Below are 17,993 nucleotides of genomic sequence, written 5' to 3'. Positions count from 1 at the left end.
CTCTGTGTAAGGAGGCAGTGGTGTAAGTGCCGTGAGTGAGCGCGTTATGAAGCGCGCTACCGGAAGTGGCTAACTGGAAGCGCCCCTGCGCTGTGAGTATCCTGATTCATGCGTGTCATTACCGCTGAAGTAGGTGGGGCCATGCGTTCCACTGTGAGTCTGCGTGGTGAGGCTGTGCCAGAGATAATGGGAAACAGGACCCGCTCATCCAGAGAAATACTCACGGCACTTACACCACTGCCTCCTTACACAGAGGACTAGCGGTGGATGCCGCGTCCTGAGAGGACCAATATAGGTAAGCACTGGACCGGATCACAGACTGCACTTTACAGGCGAGTGCCTCTTTAGCAATATGTACTCCTCTTTCCTCCACAGCGGATATGCTGCACAGCTCATGATTACTCCTGACGGAGCCTATAAGGGGTATGTCATGCAGCTCTATCTGCACAATATGCCAGCATAGACCACCATAGGTTTATAATTATTTTATATACGTCTACAGGTTCCCCCCTTCTTTTCCTCACGTATCTGAGTAACAGACAAATTAACTTGTGAGAGGGTAAGCTCTCTTCCGCTTTGTACTCATCATTCCTTACCCCTCACTCCCACGGTCACCAGGGCACCAGTCCTCCATAACATTTATAACTTTTGTGCATGAGTATTGGCACGTTTCTCTCTAAACTGCACAGTACAAGACAGTGGCAATTCAAGCACATGACAAGCCTTCAGCAGTTTATTTCCTTTATTCAGCTTGAAATTACAAAAGACCACGAATTTATTTATTATATGCATTCCATGTATTTTGTACATACCTTATTTATTATGTTCTATTGTTATTATTTTTGTTCAGTACATTGAAGAAGGTCTTTGACCGAAACGTCTGTATGTACTCTCTTTATTAAATTTTCACTCAGCATCAGTCCACGTGTGTGCCAAGTTATTTTTCATCACACTGTATAATGGCCTCCACGCTGTATAATGGTTCTCATGCTATATAATGGCCTTCACAGTACTCCCCACACTAGCCACCATTTTTGTTCCAAATGGGATGAGAATGATGGCTTAGGAGTGTAGTGATCTGGAATCAGTCTGCTGGGGTTGTTTTTTATGGGTCGGCTTTGGCATATTAGTTTCAGTGAAGGGAAGTCCTAATTCTTCAGTATAGAATAGATTATGGACAAATATATGCTTCCAGCATTGTGGGAACAGTTTGAAGAAGGTCATTTTCTGTCCCAGCACGGCTATGCTCCAGTGCACAAAGCAAGGTCCATAAAGGCAAGGTTGGGGGGAGTTTGGTTTGGAAGAACCTGACTGCCCGCACAGAGTCTGAACCTCAACCAACACCTTTGGGATGAACTAGAATATAGATTGCTAGCCAGGACCCATCCAGCATCAGTGTCTGACGTTACAAATAATCTTCTGAATGAAGGGGCAAAAAATCCCACAGATTCCTCTAAAATCTTCGGGGACCAACCCCACCCAAATGAATGCCTATGGATTTAGAGTGGGATGTTACAAAATTCTATATCCCTATACTTATGTCTATATGGTGGATATGTATAAGAACAATATAAGTTAAAAAACTGGATTATAACAAGCTTCTGCATATATGTGGTCATGGATCTGTGTGCATGGAGGTGTTTATCATTTGTAACAATTTACTGTATCAGATTATTTATATTACATACTATTATAAACCCTCCATAGACTTTATTACACATTATTATCTTGGATCGGATTGGCTGCAGGGCTTGTTCTAGCACATTCTATAATGCTGTGACATCACAGGATCGTCGCCATGGTCACCTCTGGCCTCGATATTATGACATCATGAGGAATATATAAGCAACCGCTCACCCAGAATTCCGTTGAGGGTTGTAGTAGGAGTTTAGTAGTGAGTATGTGCGTGTTATGCTCCTTTCCTGTCCTTATTAGTCCACATTTCCTAGCTGTATAAGTTTCTGATTTCTTATGACAAGCTTCCTCTACTTCCCAATTCTCATATCCTGTACATTTTTAATTAGAAAACTTTATATTTGTTAATCATCTAGTAATATGTACTATTGATACAATTGGTATTTAATATTAGGCTTCTTATAAGGAATTCTCTCTCTCTCTAATTCAGATATTTGCAGTTATTTATTTGTGAAAAATGACGCGCGAAAATTGGAACACAATCTATGTAAGTCCGAAATAAGAAAAGCCATAGAATTCAGAATAGTGATTGTAATGTTACATCTATACGTGGATATAAAAATTATTTTCTGTTGTCTGATGTCCGTTCTTCACGCACAGACAACTGCCTGGACCAATCAGGTCAACGCGATTACGACAATACCAAACCTGCATTTTTTAAATTTAAAGTGGCAAAAAAATTCTGAATTTCTTAAAAGCCCCCAGAAAATAACCTGAGTCGCCATTTTGAAATACCAGTAACATTTTTATTTTTTGGATAATGGAGGAGTGTGAGGGCTTGGTTTTTTTTGGGTAGGGAGCGGATGTTTTTATTGATAGTTACAAAGCTTTTATAGATTTTTAATGAATTTTTTTATTGTGTTGTAGCAACCAAAAAAAAGCAATTTTGGTATTTTAATTTTTTTTTTACTTTACAGTTTTTACAGATTAGGTCAATATTTTCATATTGTACTTTTCTGAAGACGTTCATATCAAATATGTGCATTTTTTTCATTTTTTTAACTGTTTAATTTTAACAGGGTGATTCAAATTTTTATGTTTTTTTTTTTTTTATTTTTAAAAACTTTTAATTTTTTATTTACTTTCTTTTTTATTAGTTCCCTTACAGGACTTGAAGCTGCAATCATCTGATCGCTTGTACTATATACAGCAGTATTGTGGTATATAGGAACAATCACTGTCTTCTCTGCCCAACTACAGGCTGGATGTCACATAAGGTCGTCACATGACCGGCGCGGGGGGTAGAGGCGGGGTGAAGGGGAAATGAGGGCATTTAGCCGACCCTGCCTGTCATAGCAACCCATCGGCTCCCTGTGATCACATCACGCTTAAATGTCGCTGTCAGCAACTGACAGTGGCATTGAACAGGTTAACAGCGGCAATCGGTGGTCACGTTAATTACTGCTGTTAGAGGATGATGGCATCCATATAATACAACCAGCTGCCCGGTGTGGAGTGGGCTCTGAATCGGATACCCCTACAAAGTCCCTGACACACTCCACGATTAATATACTCATCATGTAGCATACAGCCCCCCGGAATATGCAGAACTCTTACATTAAGGCAGATTTAGCAATTTAGCTCTGCCAGTTTGCCATCGAATTATTAAATCTATCTTGTGTGATTATTTGAAAACCCATTGATTATTATCCAGTATAATAAAAGCCTATGAGTGTGTGACGTACGGTACAATGTAAGAAGCGGAAATATTTCATGGCCTTTATACGTTTCTCTGTTACTATTACAGCAGGCAGTGTCCAACATCCAATGTAAGTATTGACATTCTCAGTACTGACAATTACAGCATCTACACCTCGCCGTCTCCTCCCAGCGCCCTGCTCCGGTCTGTGCAGTGCGGGGACTGAGGCTTTGCACATCAGGTGCGATCTATTGATGTAATGGCGCTGGCTGAGCTGAGTCTCTGACGCACAGGGGCAGGCTGAATGGTGGACCTGGAACATTATGATGATGGTTGGGTGAAGGGAACAGAGCCAGTGCTCCCCAGGACTCCCGGCCGCGTGGTCCGCCACTATGGATGTAACACCCCTGCACCCTGGTAGTTACAGTATAGCCGAAACCTGAACACCAGATCAGATCCGATAATCGTGCAAGGAAGTCACTGTACAATAACATTGGAAAGAAAACGCTCATTCACATGTTGGTTTTTGTACCATTTGTGCGGTCTGTTTTTCTCACTGGCCCTTATAGTCTATGGAGCTGGTAACGTGTCAGCTTTGGGGAGAATTGTCGGCCAAACTCACCCATTGACTGTCTCCTAGGAAAAACGTCCATCAGCTTTTTTCCCTTTTTTGCCTATAAGAGAAATTGATGACATTCTGATGGTAAAAATGGTGACACAGACCAAAAACAAAAAAAATATTAAATTCGGATGCAGCACACTAATGAAAATTAGTTGGTTTGGTTAAGAATAAAATGAAGTGTGAATACTGTCTAAAAATAAATCGACTACAGCAACTGAGTGATTTATTAAATAGTTTAGTAAATCTAATTGTAAAGGGTTTGTCTTTCAGCTGCAAGTGGAAATCTCAGGTAAGAGTCTTTCTTCTCATTGTATAGTGTGGGGTGAACATGTGCCCCCTCGGCTCCATCCTACAGGGACATGTCAGAGCTGGAAGTCCCAGCGGACGGATCCCCAGTAATCAGTAACTTATTCACTATACTGTGGATAGGGGAAAACTACCGTATATACTCGAGTGTAATCCGACCCGAGTATAAGCCAAGAACCCTAATTTTGCCACAAAAAACTGGGAAAACTTAATGACTCGAGTATAAGCCTAGGGTGGAAATTGCAGCAGCTACCGGTAAATGTCAAAAATAGAAACAGATACCAATAAAAGTAAAATTAATTGAGACATCAGTAGGTTAAGTGTTTTTGAATATCCATACTGAATCAGGAGTCCCATATAATGCTCCATACAGTTCATGATGGGCCCCATAAGATGCTCCATACAAAATACGCCCCATATAATGCTCCATAAATGCTGATTATGGCCCCATAAGATGCTCCATAGAGACATTTGCCCCATGTAATGCTCCATAAATGCTGATTATGGCCCCATAAGATGCTCCATACAGTCATTTGCCCCATGTAATGCTCCATAAATGCTGATTATGGCCTCATAAGATGCTCCATACAGTCATTTGCCCCATGTAATGCTCCATAAATGCTGATTATGGCCCCATAAGATGCTCCTTACAGTCATTTGCCCCATGTAATGCTCCATAAATGCTGATTATGGCCCCATAAGATGCTCCATACAGTCATTTGCCCCATATGCTGTTGCTGCAATAAAAAAAAAAAAAAAATCACATACTCACCTCTCGTCGCTCAGGCCCCCGGCACTTTCTATATTTACTTGCTCCCCGTTCCACCGCCGCCAGCCGCCACTATGTTCCCCGTCCACTGCACTGACTGCTCAGGCAGAGGGCGGCACGCACTAATCGCATCACCGTGCCCTCTTACCTGAGTGTCAGTGCAGAGGATGCAGAAGACACAGCGGTGGCCGGCGGTGGTGGAACGGGGAGCAGGTGAATATAGTGCACGGCTTATACTCACCTGCTCCTGGCGCGGTCCCTGCTTCCCCGGTGCTGACAGCTTCTTCCTGTAGTGAGCGGTCACATGGTACCGCTCATTACAGTAATGAATATGCGGCTCCACCCCTATGGGAGTGGAGTGGGGTCCATATTCATTACTGTAATGAGCAGTACCATGTGACTGCTCACTACAGGAAGAAGCTGCCGGCACCGGGAACCAGGGACCGCGCCAGGAGCAGGTGAGTATGCTTAGACAGCTGCCACTCCACCTCTCCTACCGACCCCTGGGTATGACTCGAGTATAAGCCGAGAGGGGCAATTTCAGCCTAAAAAAATGGGCTGAAATTCTCGGTATATACTCGAGTATATACGGTAAGTTCTGACATCTTTTTTATAAATACCAGTGTTACAAAAAAGTTCCAGTTTCTCCCTTACCTAATATACACATTGATATATTTTCCTTCTACTATAGGGTGGACCCCTTTGAGATTATTCTTCAGACTCAGTGTGATGGTCTTACAGACAAGATCACAATAACGTAAGTGAAAACAATGTAAGGATCTAATATAAGTAGACCTCCAGGAAAAAAAAAACTGGAATATAAACTGGTGTGCATGCAGCATGTAAGCTAACATTCACACCGGCCACTGAACAGAAAAAACAAAGACAGAAACATAATGATAAATAAATAGCATAGTGCATGAAAATGATATAAAGCACTTAATTAACATGTTTTTTGATTAAAAAAATAATGCAAAGCCATCCCACCTCGTCACGGTGACCGTAATTGGGACAATCCTAACTCTAATATTAAAAACCTGACCATTTCTTATTTTCATGCACTATGCTATTTATATGACACCAGTGATTGTAACTACTGGGCAATGTTAGAATCCTACCAAAATTAAATGTGTATCAGGAAATAATCAAAAAACAAAGTGAACATGTATTCCCTTAAAAAATCATCTTTAACCCCTTCACCCCCCAGGGTGGTTTGCACGTTAATGACTGGGCCAATTTTTACAATTCTGACCACTGTCCCTTTATGAGGTTATAACTCTGGAACGGTTCAACGGATCTTGGCGATTCTGACATTGTTTTCTCGTGACATATTGAACTTCATGTTAGTGGTAAAATTTATTCGATATAACTTGCATTTATTTGTGAAAAAAAACGGAAATTTGGCGAAAATTTTGAAAATTTCGCAATTTTCCAACTTTGAATTTTTATGCCCTTAAATCATAGACATATGTCACACAAAATACTTAATAAGTAACATTTCCCACATGTCTACTTTACATCAGCACAATTTTGGAACCAAAATTTTTTTTTGTTAGGGAGTTATAAGGGTTAAAAATTGACCAGAAATTTCTAATTTTTACAACACCATTTTTTTTTAGGGACCACATCTCATTTGAAGTCATTTTGAGGGGTCTATATGATAGAAAATACCCAAGTGTGACACCATTCTAAAAACTGCACCCCTCAAGGTGCTCAAAACCACATTCAAGAAGTTTATTAACCCTTCAGGTGTTTCACAGGAATTTTTGGAATGTTTAAATAAAAATGAACATTTAATTTTTTTTCACACAAAATTTATTTCAGCTCCAATTTGTTTTATTTTACCAAGGGTAACAGGAGAAAATGGACCCCCAAAGTTGTTGTACAATTTGTCCTGAGTACACTGATACCCCATATGTGGGGGTAAACCACTGTTTGGGCGCATGGCAGAGCTCGGAAGGAAAGGAGCGCCATTTGACTTTTCAATGCAAAATTGACTGGAATTGAGATGGGACGCCATGCTGCGTTTGGAGAGCCCCTGATGTGCCTAAACATTGAAACCCCCTACAAGTGACACAATTTTGGAAAGTAGTCCCCCTAAGGAACTTATCTAGATGTGTGGTGAGCACTTTGACCCACCAAGTGCTTCACAGAAGTTTATAATGCAGAGCCGTAAAAATAAAAAATATTTTTTCACAAAAATGATCTTTTCGCCCCCAATTTTTTATTTTCCCAAGGGTAAGAGAAGAAATTGGACCCCAAAAAATGTTGTGCAATTTGTCCTGAGTACGCTGATACCCCATATGTGGGTGTGAACCATTGTTTGGGCGCATGGCAGAGCTTGGAAGGGAAGGAGCGCCATTTGACTTTTCAATGAAAATTGACTGGAATTGAGATGGGACGCCATGTTGCGTTTGGAGAGCCCCTGATGTGCCTAAACATTGAAACCCCCCACAAGTGACACCATTTTGGAAATTAGACCCCCTAAGGAACTTATGTAGATGTGTTTTGAGAGCTTTGAACCCCCAGGTGTTTCACTACAGATTATAACGCAGAGCCGTGAAAATAAAAATTCTTTTTTTTTTCACAAAAATGATTTTTTAGCCCCCAGCTTTTGTATTTTTACAAGGGTAACAGAATAAACTGGACCCCAAAGGTTGTTGTCCAATTTGTCCTGAGTACGCTGATACCCCATATATGGGGGGGAACCACTGTTTGGGCGCATGACAGAGCTCGGAAGGGAAGGAGCGCCATTTGGAATGCAGACTTAAATGGATTGGTCTGCAGGCGTCACGTTGCATTTGCAGAGCCCCTGATGTACCCAAACAGTACAAACCCCCCACAAGTGACCCCATATTGGAAACTAGACCTCCCAAGGAACTTATCTAGATGTGTTGTGAGAACTTTGAACCCCCAAGTGTTTCACTACAGTTTATAACGCAAAGCCGTGAAAATAAAAATTATTTTTTTTTTCACAAAAATGATTTTTTAGCCCCCAGCTTTGTATTTTTACAAGGGTAACAGAATAAATTGGACCCTAAAAGTTGTTGTCCAATTTGTCCTGAGTACGCTGATACCCCCTATGTGGGGGGAACCACTGTTTGGGCGCCTGACAGAGCTCGGAAGGGAAGGAGCGCCATTTGGAATGCAGACTTAAATGGATTGGTCTGCAGGCGTCACGTTGCATTTGCAGAGCCCCTGATGTACCCAAACAGTACAAACCCCCCACAAGTGACCCCATATTGGAAACTAGACCTCCCAAGGAACTTATCTAGATGTGTTGTGAGAACTTTGAACCCCCAAGTGTTTCACTACAGTTTACAACGCAGAGCCGTGAAAATAAAACATATTTTCTTTCCCACAAAAATTATTTTTAGCCCCCCAAATTTTTATTTTCCCAAGGATAATAAGAGAACTTGGACCCCAGAAGTTGTTGTTCAATTTGTCCCGAGTACGCTGATAACCCATATGTTGGGGTAAACCCCTTTTTGGACGCACGGGAGAGCTCGGAAGGGAAGGAGCACTGTTTTACTTTTTCAACGCAGAATTGGCTGGAATTGAGATTGGACGCCATGTCCCGTTTGGAGAGCCCCTGATGTGCCTGAACAGTGGAAACTCCCCAATTCTACCTGAAACCCTAACCCAAACACACCCCTAACCCTAATCCCAACGGTAACCCTAACCACACCCCTAACCCTGACACACCCATAATTCTAATCCCAACCCTAATCCCAACCGTAAATGTAATCCAAACCCTAACCCTAACTTTACCTCCAACCCTAACCCTAGCCCTAACCCTAGCCCTAACCCTAACTTTAGCCCAAACCCTAACCCTAGCCCTAACCCTAGCCCTAATGGGAAAATGGAAATAAATACATTTTTTTAATTTTATTATTTTTCCCTAACTAACGGGGTGATGAAGGGGGTTTGATTTACTTTTATAGCGTTTTTTATATCAGATTTTTATGATTGGCAGCTGTCACACACTAAAAGACGCTTTTTATAGCAAAAACGTTTTTGCGTCTCCACATTTTGAGACCTATAATTTTTCCACATTTTGGTCCACAGAGTCATGTGAGGTCTTGTTTTTTGCGGGACGAGTTGACGTTTTTATTGGTAACATTTTCGGACACGTGACCATTTTTGATCACTTTTTATTCCGATTTTTGTGAGGCAGAATGACCAAAAACCAGCTATTCATGAATTTCTTTTGGGAGAGGCGTTTATACCGTTCTGCGTTTGGTAAAATTGATAAAGCAGTTTTATTCTTCGGGTCAGTACGATTACAGCGATACCTCATTTATATCATTTTTTTATGTGTTGGCGCTTTTATACGATAAAAACTATTTTATAGAAAAAATAATTATTTTGGTATCGCTTTATTGTCAGGACTATAACTTTTTTATTTTTTTGCTGATGATGCTGTATGGTGGCTCGTTTTTTGCGGGACAAGATGACGTTTTCAGCGGTATCATGGTTATTTATATCAGTCTTTTTGATCGCGTGTTATTCCACTTTTTGTTCGGCGGTATGGTAATAAAGCGTTGTTTTTTGCCTCGTTTTTTTTTTTTTTTCTTACGGTGTTTACTGAAGGGGTTAACTAGTGGGGCAGTTTTATAGGTTGGGTCATTACGGACGCGGCGATACTAAATATGTGTACTTTTATTGTTTTGTTTTTTTTATTTAGATAAAGAAATGTATTTATGGGAATAATATATATTTTTTTTATTATTATTTATTTAGGAATTTTTTTTTTTTTTTTTTACACATGTGGAAATTTTTTTTTTACTTTTTTACTTTGTCCCATTACAGATCGGTGATCTGACAGTGTGCACAGCACTCTGTCAGATCTCCGATCTCACTTACATCGGTGCAGGCTTACCAGCGTCTGCTCTGAGCAGGCGCTCGGTAAGCCACCTTTCTCCCTGCAGGACCCGGATGCCGCGGCCATCTTGGATCCGGGACCTGCAGTGAGGAAGGAGGTAGGAGACCCTCGGAGCAACGCGATCACATCGCGTTGCTCCGGGGGTCTCAGGGAAGCCCGCAGGGAGCCCCCTCCCTGCGCGATGCTTCCTTATACCGCCGGTACACTGCGATCATGTTTGATCGCGGTGTGCCGGGGGTTAATGTGCCGGGGGCGGTCCGTGACCGCTCCTGGCACATAGTGCCGGATGTCAGCTGCGATATGCAGCCGACACCCGGCCGCGATCGGCCGCGCTCCCCCCGTGAGCGCGGCCGATCGCGTATGACGTACTATCCCGTCGGTGGTCATACGGGCCCACCCCACCTCGACGGGATAGTACGTCAGATGTCAGGAAGGGGTTAATATTAAGATATAAAAAGACACCTACCAGTGAAAAAGGTACCGTATATTCCATAAAATTATGTAAAAATGACCTAACAACCGACCTAACAAATGCCCCTGCTAAATAGGCCTATCTGGATACCTGCCTTGCTGTGGAGGTTGGCACCCTGATAGCACGATTCTGGCGCCCCCACTCAACGTAGTCTATCCCTCTCTCCCCTAACAAACCCTGCCATGCAGGTGAGAAAACAATGATTATATAGAAAAGAGATGAAGAAAAATCAAAACACAATGCCTAATTAAACCTTTGCAGGAGTCCTTAATGAATTTAAATAGCAAAATACTATTCAATGCCTTAATGAAAGGTCAAAAGATAACAACAGTTGTACTCATCGTTTATGGGGTACACCCGTTATCTTTTGACCTTTCATTAAGGCATTGAATTGATTTATATTACTTATATTGTGGGTGCTTATCTGGCTGCTCATCGTGTTGTGGGCATCTCTTTCTGTGATTAACAGTATTTTGCTATCTTTATTCGTTAAGGACTCCTGCAAAGGTTTACTTAGGCATTGTGTTTTGATTTTTCTTCATCTCTTTTCTATATAATCATTGTTTTCTCACCTGCATGGCAGGGTTTGTTAGGGGAGAGAGGGATAGACTACATTGAGATCCTCCTTTTGGTTAAGGGCTTCTTCAATCACTAATTTTCTAATACTTTCTCTTTCAAGAGAAACATCAAGTTTGTGGGCCATATCTCCATTAAGAGCTGCATAAGCTGGCCATGCAAATAATGATAATGGTACACAGATCTTCACAACAAGCTCGATGAGCTGTCTTTCAAACACATCTGCTGTCATTGTTGCAGTAACTTTGTCACTTAAAAAATATCTTGTAACTGATGTTTGAGACGCTCTTTCCTCCTCCTTTGCCTGGCAGGAAGTGCTGGTCTCTGGTTTCTTGGTGCTGCTGTGATCTTTTTCAATCACAGCTTTGTAAATGCTTTCTTAGATTGGAAGCTCTTGAAGGAGCATTTCTATCACTGCATGAGTATGCACTGACTTTGGCATCATAGCATTTGTTTTCATCTGGGTCACTTATACACTGACACACAAAATGTTTTTTTTATCTTGAGTCACTGCTCAAATACAGCTGACATCATAAGATGCTTCTTAGACATTTTGTAATTATGTAGATTAGCTCTCAAAATATTTTTGTCCTGTAAAACAATAAGGTATATTGTAATTCTTGCAAGAATAGGGAATCATGCACTGTATAATTTAGCATATAAATAAAACAATCTTTGCATAAATCAATAGGACAGATGATAAGTATAAAGTTTGTAAAATCTGATAGACACTGGAGTAGCTAGAGCTTTTGCCGCCCGGGGCTGTTCCCGAGTTTGGCGCCCCCCCCATTGCCGTCACTCAACGCCGGGCACCGCCCCCTCAGCGCTGTTTACCCATGAAAGCCGGTGCCTGCGCTGTGTATTGCTGTTTGGTGCAGGCGCAGAGAGCTCTGGCCGTCTGACGTCACAGCCAGGCTTGCAGACTGCGCCTGTGCGGCCACCCACCTTGGTAATCCCAGCCCCGCAGTGTTATGCATTATGCAGAGTGCGGGGCTGGGATTCACAAGCAGGGCGGCCGCACAGGCGCAGTGTCCAGCATTGCCCCAGTGTGTCCAGCATTGCTCCAATGTGTCCAGCAATCTGCCCCCAGTGTGTCCAGCAATCTGCCCCAGTGTGTCCAGCAATCTGCCCCCAGTGTGTCCAGCAATCTGCCCCCAGTGTGTCCAGCAAATTGCCCCCAGTGTGTCCAGCATATTGCCCCCAGTGTGTCCAGCATATTGCCCCCAGTGTGTCCAGCATATTGCCCCCAGTGTGTCCAGCATATTGCTCCCAGTGTGTCCAGCATATTGCCCCCAGACAGTGTGTCCAGCATATTGCCCCCAGTGTGTCCAGCATATTGCCCCCAGACAGTGTGTCCAGCATATTGCCCCCAGACAGTGTGTCCAGCATATTGCCCCCAGACAGTGTGTCCAGCATATTGCCCCCAGACAGTGTGTCCAGCATATTGCCCCCAGACAGTGTGTCCAGCATATTGCCCCCAGTGTGTCCAGCATATTGCCCCCAGACAGTGTGTCCAGCATATTGCCCCCAGACAGTGTGTCCAGCATATTGCCCCCAGACAGTGTGTCCAGCATATTGCCCCCAGACAGTGTGTCCAGCATATTGCCCCCAGACAGTGTGTCCAGCATATTGCCCCCAGACAGTGTGTCCAGCATATTGCCCTCAGACAGTGTGTCCAGCATATTGCCCCCAGACAGTGTGTCCAGCATATTGCCCCCAGTGTGTCCAGCATATTGCCCCCAGACAGTGTGTCCAGCATATTGCCCCCAGACAGTGTGTCCAGCATATTGCCCCCAGTCTGTGTGTCCAGCATATTGCCCCCAGTCTGTGTGTCCAGCATATTGCCCCCAGTCTGTCTGAGTCAGACATAAAGAAAAAAAAAAAAGTAAAATCCTCACCTCTCCCGTTCCCAGCACAGGTCCCGTGCACTCAGCGTCTCTCCGGCTCTGCAACATAGTAACATAGTAACGTCTCTCCGGCTCTGCAACGCTCAGGACAGAGAGGCTGAGCGCGCAGTGATGACGTCATCACACCCTCTGCCCTGAGACGTCGCAGAGCCAGAGGGCGCCGAAGACGCTGCAGCTGCCGCAGGAACCAGGAGAGGTGAGTATTAGAACGGGGGGCCCAATGCCAGCGCTGGTATCGGGGGGGGACCCTGGTTGTGGCGGCGGTCGGCGCCGCCCGAAGATTTAAAGGGCCCGCGTTTCTCTTTTTTTTTTTCTTTCCTCCTCCTCCTCTCTGGGTCGGAGCCACCCCCGGCATTGTGCCGCCCGGGGCGGACCGCCCCCCCCCCGCACCCCCCTTCCTATGCCACTGCTGATAGATAACTTTATGCTGAATTTTCAATGTCAGGCTTGTTTCAGGATACAGCTCACTAAATGCTTCACATCATATTTCTTCAGAGTCTATGAAGAGGGGAGGAGGGAGGGGGCATGTTTGTGCTGAATCATATTGCAGAACACACAAATATACATGTTCTCATTGATCCTGTTACTGTATTTCTGAATTTGAGATGTTAGAAAACAGTTTTTCCCCTTATATTCTATGTATAGTGTATATAAATCATCAGGGCAGCTAATTTCTCCAAACATGAGCTAAGAGGAAAAACAAACTAAAACATCAAGCATATAGAGACAACATATACTGGACTATTGATTTATGCACAGTTTATTGAAAGTTTAGATATGCTTTAGGAAATACTTACCTTCTTTAATCCTGCTTTCCTGTTCACTCCAGAAGTTCGGAGATGAATGAAGGCTTTCCTTCCATGTGTGTTTGTTATTTTTTTCCCCTTATCTGTAGAGGAGGAGCTTCACTACTTATCTTGAACATAAACTGCAGCACAGATTCATCTCAGCTAAAAGTCTAGACCTTAGGGTACTGTCACACAGTCACACTTTGATCGCTACGACGGTACGATCCGTGACGTTCTAGCGATATCGTTACGATATCGCAGTGTCTGACACGCAGCAGCGATCAGGGATCCTGCTGAGAATCGTACGTCGTAGCAGATCGTATGGAACTTTCTTTCGTCGCTTGATCACCCGCTGACATCGCTGGATCGTTGTGTGTGACCGATCCAGCGATGTGTTCGCTTGTAACCAGGGTAAACATCGGGTAACTAAGCGCAGGGCCGCGCTTAGTAACCCGATGTTTACCGTGGTTACCAGCGTAAAAGTAAAAAAAACCAAACCGTACATACTTACATTCCGGTGTCTGTCCTCCGGCGTCTCAGCTTCTCTCCACTGTGAGCGCCTGCCAGCCGGAAAGCGAGCACAGCGGTGACGTCTGACGTCACCGCTGTGCTTTCCGGCTCTGCTGCTTACACAGTGGAGAGAAGCAGAACGCCGGAGGACAGACACCGGAATGTAAGTATGTACGGTTTGTTTTTTTTACGTTTACGCTGGCAACCAGGGTAAACATCGGGTTACTAAGCGCGGCCCTGCGCTTAGTAACCCGATGTTTACCCTGGTTACCCGGGGACTTCGGCATCGCTCCAGCGCCGTGATTGCAACGTGTGACAGCAGTCTACGACGCTGGAGCGATACTCATACGACGCTGCGACGTCACGGATCGTGCCGTCGTAGCGACGAAAATTGCACGGTGTGACAGTACCCTTAGATCAGGAATAGGACAGACATTTATAGGACATTTCATAACTTTCCCAAATTGTTAAGAAAAAAATATTCCCCACAAACTGCATTGAACTACTGTACCCAATTTATTATATATTTTAGGAATCGGAGTAGGTCCATTTTATACCGACTACACCAAAATGGGCTGACTCTGACTCCAACTCCACAGCCCTGTCTATGAAGTCTGATTTTTTTCTTGAGACATTGACGAGTCTTGTCCGATATGCAACCAAACTAGGATGCTGCGATTTTATCCTTAGTCCGATTCCAGCTGTTGAAAATCTCGCAGATGAACATGTTGGCAAAGAAAGTACCTAGAATGGAGGGAGAAGTGAGGAATTTAGCCAAATTCGTCATGGTCACTAATGTTGTTGTACATTGTGATAATTAATGGCATTTGTACATTTCAATACGACATATATTTTCCTTGTACAATAGTGAGAGGAACATAAATCTTCTCGAGAAGAAGATTGTAGAGGAGAACATCGCCCTTGACAACATTTATCTGACTCTGTAAGTGCGGAGATTTATTGAACTACTAAAAATAATCGTTCTATATAACAATGATCTATATTCTTACAGTTGCTCCTCTCCCCTCCCACCATGGGCTGTAAGGAAATGTGCCCACCATCCGGAGTTGCTGCAGGTTGGAACCTGCGTACTTATGCATCAGACCCACAGCGGCAAGGTGTTACAGAATAGTGGATGGGAGTTCAAGAAATCCCATGTCCACTATGCGTCCAGACACCCACGGAGACTGACATGTGGCTCGTCGTTCGAGCATGTCAATTTCTCTTGCTGAGACGCTAGAATGTATTGAACGTGCTGAATCCGCACGGTTCAGTGATCATATATATATATTTACCTGTGTTCATCATCTGCTGTACTATCCCAAAAAAATGAAAAAGGTGGCACTCACCAGATAAAATCCATGCTTTATTAGTCAAACTTGTAAAATTACATCTTCAGCTGGAGGGAAGGCAGTGGAGTGCGAGGACGACAAACCGTTTCGAACTGACCCAGTGAAGCGCTATTCAGCGCAAAACGGCCCGTCGTCCTACCACTCCACTGCCCTCCCTCCAGCTGCAGATGTAATTTTACAAGTTTGACTAATAAAGCATGGATTTTATCTGGTGAGTGCCACCTTTTTCACTTTTTTGGATACTGCATCATTGTTTCTTCTATGGTGAGCAACTGAAGATTTGGCTAATTGAACCTAAGGGGTACTGTTTTCAGCATTGTTTATTTGTGACAGCCAGTGGCTGTGCTCTACTCTCTTGAACTTTGTGAGATCATGTGGTGCACTGCTTATAGAAATTCCTCAGTGACCTGGCCCCTAATTTACATAATGAATATTATATTTTTTTTGGGGGGGGGGGAACCCTTCTGCATGCAGGCTCCATTTCCAAATGGATTTTTTCTATGAATATCAAGAGGACATCAAACAAATGAATTATATACACAGTACTCATGCAATCAGGCTGCCACTAGGTGCCACCGCCGGCGCCTGCCTGCAGAAGAGTTTTTCTCTGCCAAGATACATATAATATTCATTATGTAAATTAGAGGCCAGGTCACTGAGGCCATACAGATGAATATCTAATCAGAGCACCACATGAAGACCCCCCACAGGCCGCTCAGGAGCACAAGCCTATCATTAACTGAAAATAAAGATTAAACAACAAACACAAGACGGATTTTATTAAACCAAGTATCATTTTAATCAGTATAACGGCGCCAACCTGACACTGTCTGTAGGATACTGTGCACAATCCTGCCGACAGGTTCCCTTTAAATCAGATGTATGTATTGTAATATAGTGTATAATTAATCATGATATGAGGCCTCATGTATCAAAACTGTTTTCTGTTACAGTTCAGGAAACAAGAGAAATAAATGTTTTTTCTGGCGCTCAAATACCAAGTACGTGTATTATATCAGAGAATATATTATATAGTATTATATGTAAATGAGGATGCAAGTGCCCTGAGGGTGGGATGATTTCTAGTGAGGGGAGGGCGTCGGGGCGCGGAGCCTCGGGCCTCCCTCGATGTCACCCTTGCGACCGGACCCCAGCCGCGCCACGGAGGCGATCGACGGAGGGGCGACCCTCAGACAGGCGTAGCCCCGGGAGCAACCCGGGGCCGCAAGGTGCATTCGAAGTGTCGATGATCAATGTGTCCTGCAATTCACACTAATTCTCGCAGCTAGCTGCGTTCTTCATCGACGCGCGAGCCGAGTGATCCACCGTTAAGAGTCGCGCTTTCTGGGTCTGGGACGCTCGGAGGCGCCCCCTTTTTCACTGTGCATATATTCTCCACACTGTTCCCTGCCTAGTGCGCCAATATTATCAAGTGACTAAAAACCTTATACTCCTATTGTTGGAAGATCAATTTATTCAGCAGCACAGCCCGATAAAACGTCATTTCTCCTATGAATACAATATCACCAGATGAGTAACAGCCTGAAAAAAATGCCATTGACCTCCCCCCCAAAAAAAAGGGAAGGTGAAGAAAAACATCACAGGAAAGATGCGCTTTTTGAAGGAGTTTAAAGGGAACCTGTCATGTCCGCAAACGTTATTAGCCTGTAGATATGGGGTAAATCTGGAAGTTGATAAGCAGAGTAAAGGCGTGAGGCTGCCACACTGAAAGCCCGGTAATGGGATGGCAAAACTTTATACCTGCCGGCAGCAGGTCAGTCATAGAGGAGTGTTCGGCCCAGCTTCAGTCACCAGTCAGTACACAGTGAGGGCGGCTGTAACCGCACCCCGACACTGACTGACAGCCGGCTCTGCACTGATACACTCCTGAGCGACCTGTCAGTGAGTGTCGGGGTGTGGTTACAGCCGCTGTTCTCAGTGCAGTGAGTCGTGACTAATTCCTTTGGGCATGCTCGCATGACTGAAAGATGGCGGATCATGGAAGAAATAGAGTTCATTTTCTCACAGAGGACGCACTTTCAGTACAGCGGCTGGACACCTTCATAATGCTATTAACCTGCAGATTAACTCAATATCTGCAGATAATAGCTTTACAGGACCTGACAGGTTCACTTTAAACTGTTTTATTAATTCATTTTATGGATTGTAAGTTCAAGATACAGGTAGGAGTAGAAGTGGCTCATAAGTGGAGAAGGAAGAAGATTCATCTACTAACTTATATTACAAAGCTTCTTACATTTGTTTGTAGTATTGAGTTTGTGACCATTTAACATAAATTCATCAATTTTCTTTGTACAATAGTGAGAATGAAGGAAAGAAAAACACAAAAATGATGAAAAAGAGGATCAGGACCATGTAAGTGCCGAGAATTACTGACGTAATATAAGCAAACCTTATAGATCCCATAATGATACAGGCGTTTCCTTAGCTCCAATGTGATTCATTGTATTA

At 43.6% G+C, this 17,993-nt stretch overlaps 1 protein-coding gene, 1 long non-coding RNA gene and 1 other non-coding gene across 13 annotated transcripts in view; 1 reads left to right on the top strand and 2 right to left on the bottom strand.

The window, feature by feature from the left end:
• Window positions 1-17,993, top strand: part of LOC143783366 (uncharacterized) — a 140,528-nt gene that overhangs the window by 71,351 nt on the left and 51,184 nt on the right. For 4 of the 11 annotated variants that reach the window (XM_077271784.1, XM_077271783.1, XM_077271779.1 and 1 more), the window contains exons 1-8: window positions 1,866-1,898; window positions 2,126-2,182; window positions 3,443-3,464; window positions 4,227-4,245; window positions 5,723-5,788; window positions 15,038-15,112; window positions 16,475-16,522; window positions 17,844-17,897. In XM_077271784.1, the coding sequence (XP_077127899.1) occupies window positions 2,153-2,182; window positions 3,443-3,464; window positions 4,227-4,245; window positions 5,723-5,788; window positions 15,038-15,112; window positions 16,475-16,522; window positions 17,844-17,897 (314 nt within the window). In that variant the 5' untranslated portion in view covers window positions 1,866-1,898; window positions 2,126-2,152. Of the gene's footprint in view, window positions 1-1,237; window positions 1,903-2,125; window positions 2,183-2,792; window positions 2,913-3,442; window positions 3,465-4,226; window positions 4,246-5,722; window positions 5,789-15,037; window positions 15,113-16,474; window positions 16,523-17,843; window positions 17,898-17,993 lie in introns of those variants that run through there. The other 7 variants (XM_077271781.1, XM_077271780.1, XM_077271776.1 and 4 more) reach the window with 7 other exon arrangements.
• Window positions 14,875-17,993, bottom strand: part of LOC143783368 (uncharacterized) — a 34,414-nt gene continuing 31,295 nt past the window's right edge. Inside the window, exon 3 of the long non-coding RNA XR_013217132.1 lies at window positions 14,875-14,913. This is a non-coding gene — a long non-coding RNA (uncharacterized LOC143783368). The remainder of the gene's footprint in view (window positions 14,914-17,993) is intronic.
• LOC143784088 (5.8S ribosomal RNA) lies at window positions 16,705-16,858 on the bottom strand. Its single transcript, XR_013217706.1, has one exon. It is a non-coding gene; the product is annotated as a 5.8S ribosomal RNA (ribosomal RNA).

This window comes from Ranitomeya variabilis, chromosome 6 (assembly GCF_051348905.1).
Source record: "Ranitomeya variabilis isolate aRanVar5 chromosome 6, aRanVar5.hap1, whole genome shotgun sequence".
Lineage (NCBI taxonomy): Eukaryota > Metazoa > Chordata > Amphibia > Anura > Dendrobatidae > Ranitomeya > Ranitomeya variabilis.
Note: the sequence above shows the minus strand (reverse complement) of the source record. Positions and strands in the feature narration are given on the sequence as shown.